The 14,945-nt window shown below is 44.7% G+C and overlaps 1 protein-coding gene across 7 annotated transcripts in view; it reads left to right on the top strand.

The window, feature by feature from the left end:
• CLCN3 (chloride voltage-gated channel 3) overlaps nucleotides 1-14,945 on the top strand; it is a 148,534-nt gene that overhangs the window by 84,608 nt on the left and 48,981 nt on the right. For 3 of the 7 annotated variants that reach the window (XM_006026208.3, XM_006026204.3, XM_006026203.3), the window contains exon 1: nucleotides 3,825-4,015. The exons of the other annotated variants lie outside the window; for them this stretch is intronic. In XM_006026208.3, coding sequence (XP_006026270.1) covers nucleotides 3,937-4,015 — 79 coding nt within the window. In that variant the 5' untranslated portion in view covers nucleotides 3,825-3,936. Of the gene's footprint in view, nucleotides 1-3,824; nucleotides 4,016-14,945 lie in introns of those variants that run through there. 7 annotated transcript variants of the gene reach the window in all.

Below are 14,945 nucleotides of genomic sequence, written 5' to 3'. Positions count from 1 at the left end.
GGCGGGCCCCCCCCCCCCCTGCCGCTCGCCCAGCTGGGACGGGGAGGTGCGGGATGGTACTGCTGCGCTGCCTCAGACAAGCGGCACGCAGCGGCAGAAGCCGCCCCAGCTTCTCTGCACCTCCAGGACAAGCCACGGCTTCACCCTGCCACGCCATGGCTGGGCAAGCAGCGGCAGGGCATGAGGACAGGCATGTGCATCCAGATTGGGGAGGGGCTGGAGGCAGGGACTATAGGTAATTTTATTTCCACTGCACTCTGCAGGGTAGCTGGAGCCAGGGCTGCATTCCAGGCTGCAACTGGGGCCTGCCGCCCGGAGCGCAGTCCTGGCTCCACCTGCCCTACAGCGTGCAGCCTGGTGGCAGGCAGCTGAGGCTAGCCTCATGGAGTGCAGCCCGGCCAAGCCCACCCTGCATAGATCTGGGGCACACACTTGCTCCAATGCTCTCCTGGCCTGCTGGTGCACAGCAGCACACAGTGATGGGAGGCCCCCTCCCTGAGTCCTGCACCCCAATCCCTCCCTTGCTGCGGGGGTATTGATCTGCCCCCCCACACACACACCCTTCCCCTCCCCCCTCTGCCCACCACAAAAGACTTACCAGCTGGAGGCAGTTGTGTCCAGTGTAGTCAAGGACTGCTGCCTGTTTAGTCTATGGCTGAATCTCTGAATCGGCGCTGAATCTTTTCCAAATCAATTCAAAGGCTTCCGACCTGATTTGGACCTTTTAATGGGTCTCCTGGTTTGATTCGGATTCAGAGATTCAGCCACCGAATCCGGCCGAATCTCCTCTAAATCGAAACAGCTACTGAAGGTTCACACAGCCCTAATGATTACAGGCATACAGAAGCTTTTCTATGAGGAAGGGCTGAATAGGATAAAACAGGGGTGCTAAACTCCTGGCCTGCTGGCCAGATTTAGCCCATTGAGCTCCCTAAGTGTCTAGAAATTTGGCAGAAGGAGTGTGGTGGCAGCGTTTATTGCTGTTCTCCTGATGCCAAGATTCTTGACTTGTAGGGAGCCCTGGAGGCTAGATAACATGCCCTTGTATGCTAGATTGCACCAGTGTATGGTCATACCCAGGTGTATGGGGTCAGGCCAGCATGCTAGATCACATCCATGGACTGACCCCACACTGCTCATTGACCTGTGGGGTCAGAATGCTGGGAACCACTGGGTTAGGCCTTTTCAGCATAGAGAAAACATGACTGAGCCGGATCTGATCCACAGCCATGTATCATCTGGCCCTGTGTCATCTAGCAATGCTTCTCCACTGCCAAATTTCCAGACTGATGGGGAGCCCTGGACCCTGCATGCTGGATCTGGCACTTGATCCCAGCACACAGGGTAGCAGAAGCAGTGCCAGGCCCCAGGTCCCAATCCCAGTATGTGTGTTTTGGGGGGGGGGGGGGGGGGGGGGGGGGGCTGGCAACGGGGGGGGGGGGAGGAGGGGGTGGCATCAACTTTCTGGGACCCAATCTTAGTGCTCTGAGACCAGTCATGGAGGAAAGAATCAGTGACAGGCCCTCGGAGACCAAACCTGGCACATGAGGGTGGGAGCGGGCAGGGCTGGGCCTCTGAAACCCAGTCCCAGTGCAGTGAAGGGATGGTGTCAGGCTCCTGGGGACCAATCCTTGTGTATGGGGACAGAAAGGGGTAGTACCAGGTCCCAGGGTCTGATTCTGGCATGAGGATTGGCTCACCCCATTCATATGGCCCACAGGGCCAAAAGGTTAAGCACTGCTGATCTGAAATTATGAATACTATGGAGAAATCAAATAGTAATTTCTCTTTACCATTTCATGTAATACTAGACTATGGGATGTAAAAAGACATTAGCAGGTGGGTTTGAAACTAACAGAAGTTAGTTCTTTTTCTCACAGGATGTAATTGTGGAATTCATTAACACCAGATGCTGTAGAGCCTGATAATTTCAATAGGTTCAAAAGAGAATTCGACAAATTCATGCAATATAGATCCATCAATGGATAGTCAATACACTAGTAGGGTTGCAACAACCAAATTAGGACTTCCTGGGTCTCCAAATGCTAGACCCGTTAAGCGAAGAGGGTCAGAAGACAGATAAATTTGGATAATATACTTTCCCTTAGCATCCATTCTGTGCCACTGTGAGATAAACAGTGCTTGGCTAGACGGACCTGTTTTTTCACCTAGTAAGGCATCTCTTTTGTTCTTACAAATATTATAGTTATTTAGGTGTTTATTATATAATGTATTTTTATAAGGAGGATGGTCCTTTGAAAAAGAAATAAAGAATAGAGCGGTATGCATGTCTTTTCCTTATTAAAACAAAATTGTGGTATTGTTAGCACCAGAACATCAGAAATGAGTCAGACCCCAGAAAATTATGATATTGGTAAAAAAAAAAAAAATAATTATTTTTTAAAAAAGATTATTTTGCTTTTGGTGTTTTGGTATGTCTTTTTATTTCTGAACTTCAGTACATACATATGGGTGTGAAAATTAGTGCGACCCACTCTTCTGTATTTATTAAAGTGATTTTGGACCATACTGCCTGAGTTTTTCCTTCACATCTCTGGGTTTTCTCCTGCTGTTAATTCTTGCCACAACATTCCAGATGAGTCTGGTCCCTTTGTCCTGTCTTCACATCTGCTTAGCTCCAGCCCAGTTCCAGCCCCACATAGGTTATACCCTCATACTAATACCAGCCTAACTTTTGCCCTTCCAGGGGCCTCTAGTTGGAGAGAGAAACTATCGGGTTCCTTTCTCCTTTATGGCTTTGTATAACTTCTTAGCGGCTGAGGGCTGCACACCCCTTGGGCTGTACCACCGGGGGCTGCACGCTGTGGGGTTAACACCAGTGGGGCCAGAGGCCCCTTCCAAATAATGTTTTTAATGTGATTGAGTGAATACCTTTCCCTCAACTATCATGTGGAATGAGGGTGAAACAAGGCATCGAAGGAGAGTTGTTTGTTTTATCTCAAGTTTTATGTATTAAACTATAGAGTTGGCTGGAGGCCCTTTCCAGCTGAACTAGTGAGCCTAGAGTGTATCTGAATCATAGAAAAGTAGGGCTGGAAGGGACCTTACAAAGCAAAGGCATACATGGTGGGGCAGCTGCAATGCATGGAGGCATTGCATGGCTGCTATTATCTAGCAGCTGACTTCCAGCTGCTGCTGGTATGATTGTGTATCTGCAACTGCAGCTGCTGTTTGTTTAGCTCCAACTCCCCCCCTCCCCCAAAAGTCAGTGATTAGAGCTGGTGCCTAGTTGCCCCACCTTAGTTTTGCTGTCATAAGGTCATCAAATCCAGCCCCCTGCTCAAGGCAGGAACATCCCTATCTAACCCATTCTCATTTTTGGGGAGTCTGAAAATGTCCTCAGGTACTTTTGATTTGTCATTAAGCCATCATTACAATCCATGTTGGGGGACAACCTGCTGAATGACGGACAGATTTTATTAACTAGAATTAAGTCTCTCACTATACATGTTGCCTTTAACATTTAAATGAACTTTAAGCATTTCTTTCTTTTATGTCATTAGGATTTTTATTGGGATTTTATTGTAGAGAGGCAAGTATAAGGGCAAAAGTAGATGAGCTATTTTTGTGTTGTTGCAGTGTATCTCTCAGTATTAATGGGGTGCCTTTTATTTTCTTTAAAACCAGTTAATTCTGTTTTATTTTAAGCTTAGTCACCTTCAAGTATAACAGGCACTGTAGATTAAGTCGGCTGTTCCGCCTTTAAGTGCTGCTAGATTGTAGCCACTAGCAACCAGGCTGCAATAATTTCCCTTTGATGACATCATTGACTAAGGAAGAACCCAGTTGCTGCGACAAGCCAGAGCACAGTCCAAATCCTGATCAAATATGGCAGCTTCCCAGCCGACTGCTCTTGTATAAGAAATGGCTCAGTTGTTCTGAGCTAACAAAACGCTCTTTTTGTTTATTGCATTCATGGAAGTGTCTTCTGATCCTTATTTGCCGTACGATGGGGGAGGAGACAACATTCCTCTAAGAGAGTTGCATAAAAGAGGTATAACAAATTGCTCTTGCTGTTCAGTTTCTTGTATGTTCGCATGTCTGCATGGCAGGTTGTTTTCAGATTTGAAATAGAGCTATAACTGCTATTTAAATACTTCATTGCTTTGTTTTGCTAGAGTGACATGTTTATAGGAAAAGAATTCAGTCCTTCCTGGTCTTTCTGCAGTCATTGATTGTTTTCTCTGTGGGCAGATTAGTACTGCTTCAGATCACATCAGCTAGTGACTCCATCTTCAGTATGTGGCAGCCTTTTTTTTTTCTTCCCCCTAAACCTACTCTTCTGTTTAAAAAAAAATCCTGGTTTTAGCTGACCAGGACCAGATTGGCAGGAATCTATAAAAGAAGCGATTGCTGCCTTTGAATAACGTAAATAGAATATGCTTTATATAGGGTGTTAAACTTTCTATATGTGCTTTCAGAGTTAACTCCTTGTTCCTTGCTGATATTTTTCAGGTTTAAAGGAATCACTATAAAAATGTTATCTAGGTACTAAACCAATAAGAATGAATTTTCTGAGAATACTGGACTTTGTTTTGGACACTTCGCTATCGCTCTTAGGGAAATAGATTTTTAAAAATAAGGTAATGTGATTTCCACTGTGGATTTAAAAAAAGAATCTTGCCATGTACTTTGATATGGCCACATATTTCCTGAATTATATTTAAAATCCAATATGATGTATAAATATTTGATGCTATATTAAAGACAGAAGGTAAGCTCCAGTAGAAATCAAATAAAACTATGCCTTAACACTGAGACAAAAAGTCTCGATTGATAAGTTCTCTGTCTCTCGGCTCCACCAGGCTAAACATATTTATCCTAAGCAAGCAGGCCTTTCTTGTTTATATTTTTTCCTCTTTAAGTTGGCCAACCTAAAACTAAAATATTTTCAGTATTTGCTGTTTTAGAATGCATTTGGTGATGGAATTTGAGAGTAGATAGCTTGAGAATGAAAGCCTGATTTACATAAAATGAATTGATTTTTTCCATTCTCCACAAAGCAATTCTAAATTATTCCTTAATTTTTGCACTCAAGTTCTTATTTCTGTAGAAAATTAATTAGGTCATACATGTGTTTATCCAGCATTTGCAACAGTAACCTGTGTCAGTGCTTTTATACATTGTCCTTTTGGGATTATATACAGTAAGGAGGAGCATTAGATGTGTTGTCTTATGTAAAATGTGTTCCTAAAAAATTTAAATTTATTGATCTGCTACTATTACCTTTTGAGCACCAGTTTTCTTTGACCAAATCACCATTGTGTTGAATGTGCTGGCTAATTTTGAAGGATAGTTTTTAGAAGTCAGATGTGAGGATTTGCTGACGTCATTTGATCGTCCGTAGTATTTTTTTTAATGCTTTTGATTGCCTAATATCACTGTTTAATTTTGTAATAATTCTCTAAAGAGGACATAAAGATGAAAACAGCCTTATTTATCTTATGTTTTGCGTTTGCAAATTATGGGGAAGCAGTGAAACATAATAAGATGTTGTTTCCTACCTGGTTTTTACTCAGGTTGGTTGATGATTTAGGACGGAGCCAAGGCATTAGAATTTGCAAACACCCACAGACTTCAGTACTTCCGTAAATTGTCGTTACTGGTCTCACAAAACAAAACAAAAACATCATTTGATGATGTACTGAGTGCTGGCATCATGATGACGTCATTTACAGCCAGCCAGAACATTGCTAAATTTATATCATAATCACTTGCAAATATTCATTTGGTTGTTTATCAACTATATAAAAATACTCAGAAGTATATTCTTACCTCAAATGGTAGAGCATCTCTCTCTCACAGTTGGCAAAAATTTGCTTCTGCTCCCTATTGAGATTCAGTGGTAAGATAAAGCACATATTTTCATCATCTTGGTATAGAAAGGAGGCACAACATGCTAAATTAAAATGGAAGCATGAAACTCTTGCATCTCATTGTGTTAACTGTCTTAATAGGCAAAAGTGCCAGGAAGTTTCTCTGTGTGAATTCTTAGGATGTTGTAAGCACTTAAATAAAAAATTGGTGATGATATTTATGAATACAGCAATTGGGTTTTTTTATGTGTGTTGGGAAGGTCAGACTCTTTTCATAATTGCCATATAGAATAACAGATATTTAATGATAGCACAAAGAAACTGTTGACATGTGGATGTTGGGAGGAGAGTAATATCTGTAAAATTGATTCATAGTTTTGTTGCATTTGTTAAACCCTAAGGCTAGGGACAGAAATTACACATAAATTGGTATAACTGATCGGAAACCAGTTCAAACTGATAACACAACAGGGCTAGGGACAGACATTCAAAAAGCCTGAGCCTGAATTGATTTAATCTTTGCAGGTTAGTCTAACCTGCCTAAATTCAACCAATTTGCAAGTGAGCAGGCATTCCCTCTGGACTGAGGAAATGCAGGCACATGCCTGCAGTCACCCAGGCCAGGTGCCAGGGGGCACTAGAGCGCACCCTTGGCTGCAGGGAAGCTGTGCTGGGGACAGCGGGGGCATGGCCAGCCCTAGCAGTATCCTGAAGTGTACTGGCCAGGCAGGGGGTTTAATTCCCCCCTCCCAGTCCCATGGACCTGAGCCAGGGTCTGCCTGGCGCTCAACCCTCACTGCCCCAGGGGCAGGGGTGCAGCCAGATGCTGGCGGGCATGGCCCTCTGAGGCAGAGGGGGCTTATTATGCCCTCCTCCCACTTTGCTCCCAGGGGACTGCAGCTGGGGTGTGTCAGCCCCAGCCATTGCCACCACCACCGATTGCTTTCTCCTCCCTCTGCCAGACACTGGACCGAGGGGGGGATAACCCCACTCCCTGCCCCCTTGCCTAAGGGGGCCATGCCGGTCAGCCTCTGGCCACACCTCAGCCCCTGCCACTGGAGCGGCAAGGGGGGAGCAACCATGACAGAGGCAGCAGCCCCTCTTATAGTTTCTTGAAGTGCAAGGCTCTTCTCAATGGGTGGGGGCTGTGCTGCAGGGTGGTCAGAGCTGCCGCAGCCTGTGTGGGGCAAGCAGCAGTGGTAGAGGGGGTTTGGGGGGCTATGGCCATCCCTCCAAGCCCCAGTGCCACTGCTTGTCCTGCACAGGCTTCAGCAGCTCTGACCACCCCACAGCGCAACACCCGCCCCACCCCCCCGGCCGGGAAGAGCCTTGCGCTCTGAGAAACAATGAGAGGGGCTGCTGCTCCCATCATGTTTTCTCCCCCCTGCTCCAGGGGCCGGGGTGTGGCTAAAGGCTAGCCGGCATGGTCTCCTTAGATGAGGAGGCAGGGACGGGGCTTATTCTGCCTTCTCAGGGGGCAATTGGCGGCAGTGGCAGGGGCTGGCAGACCCCGGCTGTAGTCACCCAGGGGCAGAGGGAGTGCAGGGGGAATAAATCCCCTCCCTGCCCTCTCTGCTTCAGGGGTCCATGCTGGTCGGCATCTGGCCGTGCCCCTATTCCTGCCACTGCAGCAGTGAGGGGGAAGTGCCAGATGCACCCCAGCTCAGGTCCGTGGGACAGGGAGGGGGGAATTAAACCCCCTCACTGGCCAGTTCACTTCAGGCTACTGCTGGGGCCACGCCTGCATTGCTGGGGCCACGCCTGCATCGCTGGAGCAGGGAGCTGTGCCTGGCAGGTCCATGCTGGTAGGACAGGGGAGGGATGGGGAAATTAACCTCTTCCCTGGGGAGCCAGCATCTGGCTTTGTCCCTGCTCCTGCCTGTCTCCCACTCGCACCCCATGCTTTGGCTAGGGAGCAGAGGGCCAGGGCCAGCTCTGCTCTGCTGGTGCAGACAGCCCAGCCCAGGTCTGCAGAGCATGCTGGGATGCTGAAGGACTTTGACCAGGAAGTCCTCCCGGTCTGGGACAGAAGTTTCATAAACTGGTTTGATCCCAATCAGTTAAGTCTGATACTACATTCAACCAGGTTTATCTCAAATTGTTTTAAGCCATTTTGAAACTGGTTTATGTGCACTAAGCTTATGTTCTGTTACAGGTTTAAACTAGTTTCTGCTCACTTAAAGTGGTTTACGTGTAACTTCTGTCCCTAGCCCAGAAGTTCAGTGCAGATAAGCCACTTTCAAAATGGCCGAAACCAGTTTAAGATAATCTTGGATTGATGTAGTATCAGACTTAACTGTTTTAAGTTAAACCAGTTTATGGAACTTCTGTCCCAGATCCCCTCCAGATTCAAGTCAACTCAGTCCCCTAGCATCCCAGGATGCTTTGCACCTTCCCTGCAAGCCCCGCCTCACAGGTTGGAGGGGGGGGGGGCCAGTCTAAGCCCAAGCTGTCTGCTCTAGCTAAGATGGGAGGTGTGCTCCAGTGCCCCCCTGCTTCTGGCCTGGGCCACTGCAGGCATGTGGCTGCATTTCCAGAAACAAAAGTGAAAGTCTGCTCACTTGCTTATTAGTGCAATCTATACAGCTTAGATTAACCTGCAAATATTGAATGGATTGAGCCTCAGGCTTTCTGACTCTCTGTACTGAATCTAAACAACTACATTAGCTCACTAAAAGGTGGTTGTACTTCAGCAATGATGAAGTGATTGCTTAACTCAGAGGGGTCTTTGAAGCTTAGTTTGTTAAGCTCAGAGGTTTTATATTGGTAGTACATGATGAAATAAGTGACTGTATCATTCTTAATACTAAAAGTGAGATCTAGTAGTTTTCCTTAGGCTTTGCTGAACAAGGGCTCACTCCTTTGCCTAGTCAATACATGTATACCAAGACACGTCAACAAAAAATAACCCATTTATTTATTATATATTTTAATAGGTAACTTTGATGCATCATATTTTTCCTTTGGAAATGTTAAGCCTGATACATCACAGAGACTGTCTTTAATTTGGCTTTCTCTGGTATACTCCTTACACAGTATCTGACTCATAGCCCCAATCTCCCTTATCCTCTTGTGTCATCCTGAGATGAAATTAAAGAGACACCTGTCCACTTGAAATCTAGCCAATTCTAAAAAACCACTGGAACTACTACAAATATTCCTGAAAGGGGGTTTCAGACACTGAAATGGGATTGCTTGTGTGTGTGAATTCAAGTGCTTTTGTGAAAAACCATCAAGTGCACAATGTAAGCACGTTGCAAAAGTGAGAAGAAGCTTTGTTTTGATTATTCTCATTCCATTTCAGTAACACTGTGGTTTACTATCAACAGTGATGTTTTTAAACATATTATTGAGTGTTTTGTGGGATGACCAATTCCATTTAACCCTTATAATATTCTTAATTTTCTTGTTAGTTGCCATATGCAATTAATAGTGACAGGTGTTTTGCCTAAGTTCTATATTATTTCTGTTTATTATAACCTAATACCTAATACAATTAGCATGAAGTTAGGTATTTTTATTATTACTTTTACTTTGCATCGCAGAATTCCTTAGTTTTGTGTTTAGGCTTGCGCCATTTTTATTAGCCAGGCTCCAAAGTATCAGGATCTTTCTAGATTGCCTGCTTGCTGTTTGTAGAAGCTTTCAGAAAGTTTGCTATTTTTCTAGTCCTGAAGGAAGTTTTCATTTTCACAATTTCTTTTTTAAGAAATAGAAATTTGAGTAAATGGCAGCACACAAATGGGCTGGGTCACTGAAATCATTGGAAAAACTTGGGTTAACTTTTGGTAAGCATTGGCTCAGAATCTGTGTGCACATAATACATGCACAGCAACGTATTTAAGAACTGTTAAAAAACCCTCAAGCAAAACTAATGAAATGATCTAAGCTTACTCTGGTGTAACTTGTTTTTTAAGTAGGAGACTTGAAGTTTATTATATGTAGAATGCCCAGTTAACCGTAACATCTATGATTTCAGTGTTTTTATAAACCTGACACAATACAGTAACTCACAATATTATTATTTTTGCATGTGTTTGAGGTACTCTTCGTCTTGATATCTAAGTGCATCTCATATGGCTTAAATTGTACAGTATTCTTTAATTTTCATATTTGAGGTACAAAACTACCATGCTTCCCTGTTCCCTGAAGCTCGGTGCAGAAGATACAATAACTTAGGAAGAGTTTAAGTACATTCTTAATATAAAGAGGTTTACAGGGTCCTGTAAACCTCAGTGTAAACTTTTTAAATTTTCTGTGGCTGCAACAATATTGGAGATTCTTGCAGATCACAAATTGCCCGTAAACCATGGGATAATACTACTTATTTAGGGATTCTGATTTGGTATACTAAACAATCTAAATATAAAGAATATATAACAATGTTAAGATTAAGGTTTACAGGAAGAGTTAAATTACCTACTATATGGTCCTTGTTCTGTATTGTTGCCTATGGTTCTGCAAAGATCCAGGGATCCATATCTATACCAGGGCTGTCCAACTGATGGTCTGTGGGCTGCATATGGCCTTTAGGTTTCTACCTGGTCTCTGCTGCCCCTGTTCTAGCTGTAGCAGCAGTCAGGGTCTCAGGACTCCTTCTCTGTCCCCGCCACTCCTCACCCCTACCCTAGGAGGTAGAATGATGTAGCACACCATGGCACAGCCCAGCCTGCAGTGCCAGGGAAGCTGGCAGCACCCCAGAGTGCCCATGTGGTGAGGTGCCACAGGGGATCGTACCAGGAGCTGAAGTTGTGGCAGGGTGCTGTGCCACTCGAAGTGTAGTAGGATGGAGGATCGCCTGCTCATGTGTGTGACACAGCATGGTGGGGGAGTGCCCACACACAAATGCACCCTAGGTAGCCTGTGGTCCCCATTAGTGTGGCCCCTGCTACTGTGGCCAATTAGGCACATGACTTCTGGATGCTTTGAAATTGGACAGGCCTCTCCTAAGCAGTGGCTGGTCAGATTTAGTTGTGGGCCACATACTTGCTTAGGTGGCACGCTACAGGACCCCGTCCCCTCCTGACCTTCCTGGTATGCCAGTGGTGTGTGGTCCCCTACCCCTGGCCCACAGGCAACACGGGTGGCACACTGTCCCCTGCCTCCTGGGCAGCACTGGTACTATGTGGTCCCCTGCCTCCTAGGTAGCACTGGCGCTATGTGGTCCCCTGTCACGTGATCTTTATGGTAGTGGGAGAGTTTACCACATGGGGCCACAGGCAGTCCAAAGCCACATTCTGGCCCTTTGTAGGCAGGATTGTGGCCTGTGGGCTGCCAGCTGGACAGCACTGTCCTAAACAAAAGAACTTAATTTTGAGTGTGCTGAGTTGTATCCTTGCTTTAGGGCAGTGGTTCCCAACCTTTTTTTGGAACGACCCACTGCTGGGAGCAGAGTGTGGTGGTGGCAGCAGCCTGGGGGCAGGGGAGTTCCCAGCACACGGCGCAGCTTGTCTGTTGTGTGGAGCTGCCAGCATTGCCCCCGCAACCTCTCATTTGGGTCGTAACACGAGGTTGGGAACTGCTGCGTTAGGGCTCTTGAATATGGGCATGTATAACTTCTTAGGGAAGGTTTATGAATTGGAAACTGAGAATTACAGCTGTATTGTGACCTTGCACTCACATAGCCTGGGAGACAAATGCAAACACTCTGAAGACTCATAAAAATAGTTGCGCAGGTCAACGATAGGTGAGGATCTGTGAGGCCAAGCCAGAATGAATAGAAGAACCCTGAATATCCTGATCTGCGAAGAGGAGACCCTAGCAAAATTTAAACAGCTTTGGGGGATTAATTTATTTTTCGGTGGCTATCCCCCCTGTGCTGTAGGTGCTATAGCACTGTCCAGGGTCTCTGAGGCACTGTGTTCAGGCCTCTGCCCTGCCCGCCCTCCCCTGCCCTTTTATTCCTAAGTACGAAGTGTGGATAGAGATCTTATGCCATCTAATTTGGCTTTGACAGTTGACAGAATCCACTTTGAGATGCCCGAGGAAACTATTTAAATAATAAATGATAATACTGACTCCTCTCTCTTTACTTTCCAGATAAACTTTATCCCTAATATTCTTTTAAAAAAAAAAAGGAAAAAAACCCTTTGCTGCACCACAGACTCGGCGCTGGAAGTGTTTCCCCTACCTAATGCAAATGTTGAATATTCCTGATATACATTTACACACTAAGAAGATTTTTTTTTTTTTTTGCTAATCTTTGTGGTACTGGCTCTTTTTCCCCTTCATTCTCTCACCTCCATTTGCTCACTAGAAGTAGGAAATATAAAATCACGGGGTGCATCTAAATGCACAGTTATGGCACCTGAATAAACTGCGGAGCACTTCACTCCAGAGCACTAAGCTCCACAGTTTATTCAGGTGCAGCATGTGGAGCTGGGGCGGAGCAGCCCTGGCTGGCAGGGAGCCCCAGGGGTCAGTCTGCCAGTCCGGGGCTGCTCCCTGTGCTCAGCATGCTGCAGAGGGGCTGGCTGGGGCACGAGGGAGCTTCAGGCAGGCAGGCCCTGCACTGATGCTCTTGTGCCCCAGCCAGCTGGGCTGGGTTTACACATGCACTGCTGAGGAGTTTTTTACTTGTAAATACAAGTACTATCCTACTGCAGAGTAAATCAGTTTACTCCAGCATAATAGGAGCGCACATACAGATGTGAGATGTTTCCTGCGCAGCTAAATAGTCAACTGCACAGTAAACAACTTGTGTAGATGTGCCTACTGAGGGTTGCAGTCATGGGATTTATTTTTGTGTTCTGCAGTGCTGATCTTTAATCCCGCATTTTAATCCTGCATATATTTTTCCTAGTTTATGTAGGGACATCAGTAGGAGGCTTTCACACATCCCTTTGAAAACATGTACTTCATACTTTCCCTATTTTTCATGCCTTGTTACAAACTCAGTTTCCCCTACTGAATCAAGCTTACTATATATTTCTAAAGCAGAAAAACTACAGAATTGTTTAGCATGAGGCTGTTGGTTCTGTTCTTACAAGTGTTTATAATGGTCCATTGCTACTATTTCTTTGAAAAAATATAGACATATTTAAATACATTTTCAGTTTCCGTATGTCTCCTTTGATTGCAAGCTTAACAGTTCCCTAACACTATAGTTTTGGCCTGGTATAGAATTATATACAAACAGACACAAAAAAAATCTGTGTGTTAAATTAATTGAGTGTGGTGATCTTCCCAGCACTTTTTGACCAGGAACAAACAAGTTAAACAAGGCCTTGGACTTCTGCCCTCCTTTCAGCCCCTTTGAATTTTAGCTCTCAGCAGGTTTTTGCTTATGTTAGGGAGGGTTAATCCCCATCTCCGGTGTAAACTGATTACTTTGTTTTTTGGCAGCCAGCCAGTCACGCGGCTGCATTTTTTCCTTTTTTTTTTTTTAACCAGGGGAAGGAACATTATTGAAACTTCCTCCATTTCTAGTAGCCAGAAGAGTAGTAACTCACCATTTTTTAGGGGTCTGTAGTCTTCTTTGGGTATTGTCCATGGAAAATAGGGATAGGATGGAAGTGTTAATGCACAGTAGATGCTTACAACATTATTTTACCGTAAGAAATAATATCATCCATAAGAAGTTTCTTATAGTCCATAACTTCTAAGAAAGAATATAATACAGACAGAGTATTTTATTTGGGAGACCTGGGATCCATGACTGGCTTTACCATGGGGTGTCTTAATTTCCTTGTTTCTAAAATGGATAACAAAACATACCCACATTTATGTATCCATATCTGGATGGATAGTAATTAATGATTGTTAAATTAAATTAATATTCCTATATGTCTGGGCTTATGGCAGGCAGATTGGTCCAAACTTTGTGCCTCAAAGAGTACTAACACTTAACAGGAGCCTGAACAGTATCACTTATTTGCATCAAATTAAGTAGATGATGCCTTATGTTGTGACTGGGATGGCACAGACATTCTTTCACATATGGTCATCATAGGTTCACGCAGGATTTACAAGTGAAGGGATTTTTGGTTTTATAATTTCCTGGACCTTGTTAATTATATAGACCCTACTTGAGCCATTCCTCTTTTATGGTACCTTTGCAGTTTTTCCTGAAACTAATTGTGCTCTTCCAGTACCTGGTAAGTGACATTGAATGATTGCTCAGCTACCATCATGACAGGCATCATTCTAAAAATCTATGTAAATATAGTTTGCATGGATTGAATATATAGGAATGCTGCATACATTGTAGATATGAGCCTCCCTCTGCTCAGCATTATATGTACTTCATACTTTATGAGCAAGGAAAGAGCTGGGCAAAAAAAGGAAGGAGAGTTGTAAAGCTTGTGGTGTGGAGATAAGGAGTGGTTGTAAAAATACTTTCTTCTGTGTGAAATAATATTTACTTTTAAGTTGCAGACCTCTCCTCCCCTCTGTTTTCCTGTCCCCTGTTTCAACTTGCAAATCAGTTTAAACTGAATCCATCAAGGCCTGCTGTGCAAACTCGTGTCAGGGAATGTATAAACAGGAACCTGCCAGCTTCTTGAGCAGTGGCAAAACTAATGGGGGGACCTGTCAGTTCTTTTCCTTTCTCTAGACACTGGACGAGTAGGCCCATGAAACCTTCCCATACCAGGATACTTGAGGTGGAATCTGTCACAACCCAAAGTTGTGATTTTTGTTTGTGTGTGCTTCGGCACTGCTAAATTGTTCCCGCTAAATTGCAGCTTCTTTGCACCGTGGAGTTTTCTGCTGCAGAGGAGAACCCTGGTGCAAAAGAATTCCCGCCACCAGTAGCTTTCTTTGCAGGGTGCATTTCTTTGTTGCAGCACAGAAATGTACGTTGCAAGGAGTTCCCGCCATTCGTGTCCAAATTTGTGCCCCACCATTGGCTAGTTCTAAATTATTCCTACGTGGCGGCTAGCGATTGGCTTGCTAGCCGTATAAAAAGCTTGAGTGGTTTCCGCTCAAGTTGGAGGACTCCACGAACACCAGGAGGAGGAGACTTCACACTGTGTGAAGATCTCTAAGCGCTGTGGAGCCTATTGGACCCAGCGCATTTAAAGCAGGCAACAGGGGTCTGATCAGCCTCTAGCCTCTCCCCGTCACCGAGCGCAATCCTCGACGTATCCCTCTTCCCTGTGCACAAAA

This window comes from Alligator sinensis, unplaced genomic scaffold (genome assembly GCF_000455745.1).
Source record: "Alligator sinensis unplaced genomic scaffold, ASM45574v1 scaffold512_2, whole genome shotgun sequence".
In the NCBI taxonomy this organism is placed as follows: domain Eukaryota; kingdom Metazoa; phylum Chordata; order Crocodylia; family Alligatoridae; genus Alligator; species Alligator sinensis.
Note: the sequence above shows the minus strand (reverse complement) of the source record. Positions and strands in the feature narration are given on the sequence as shown.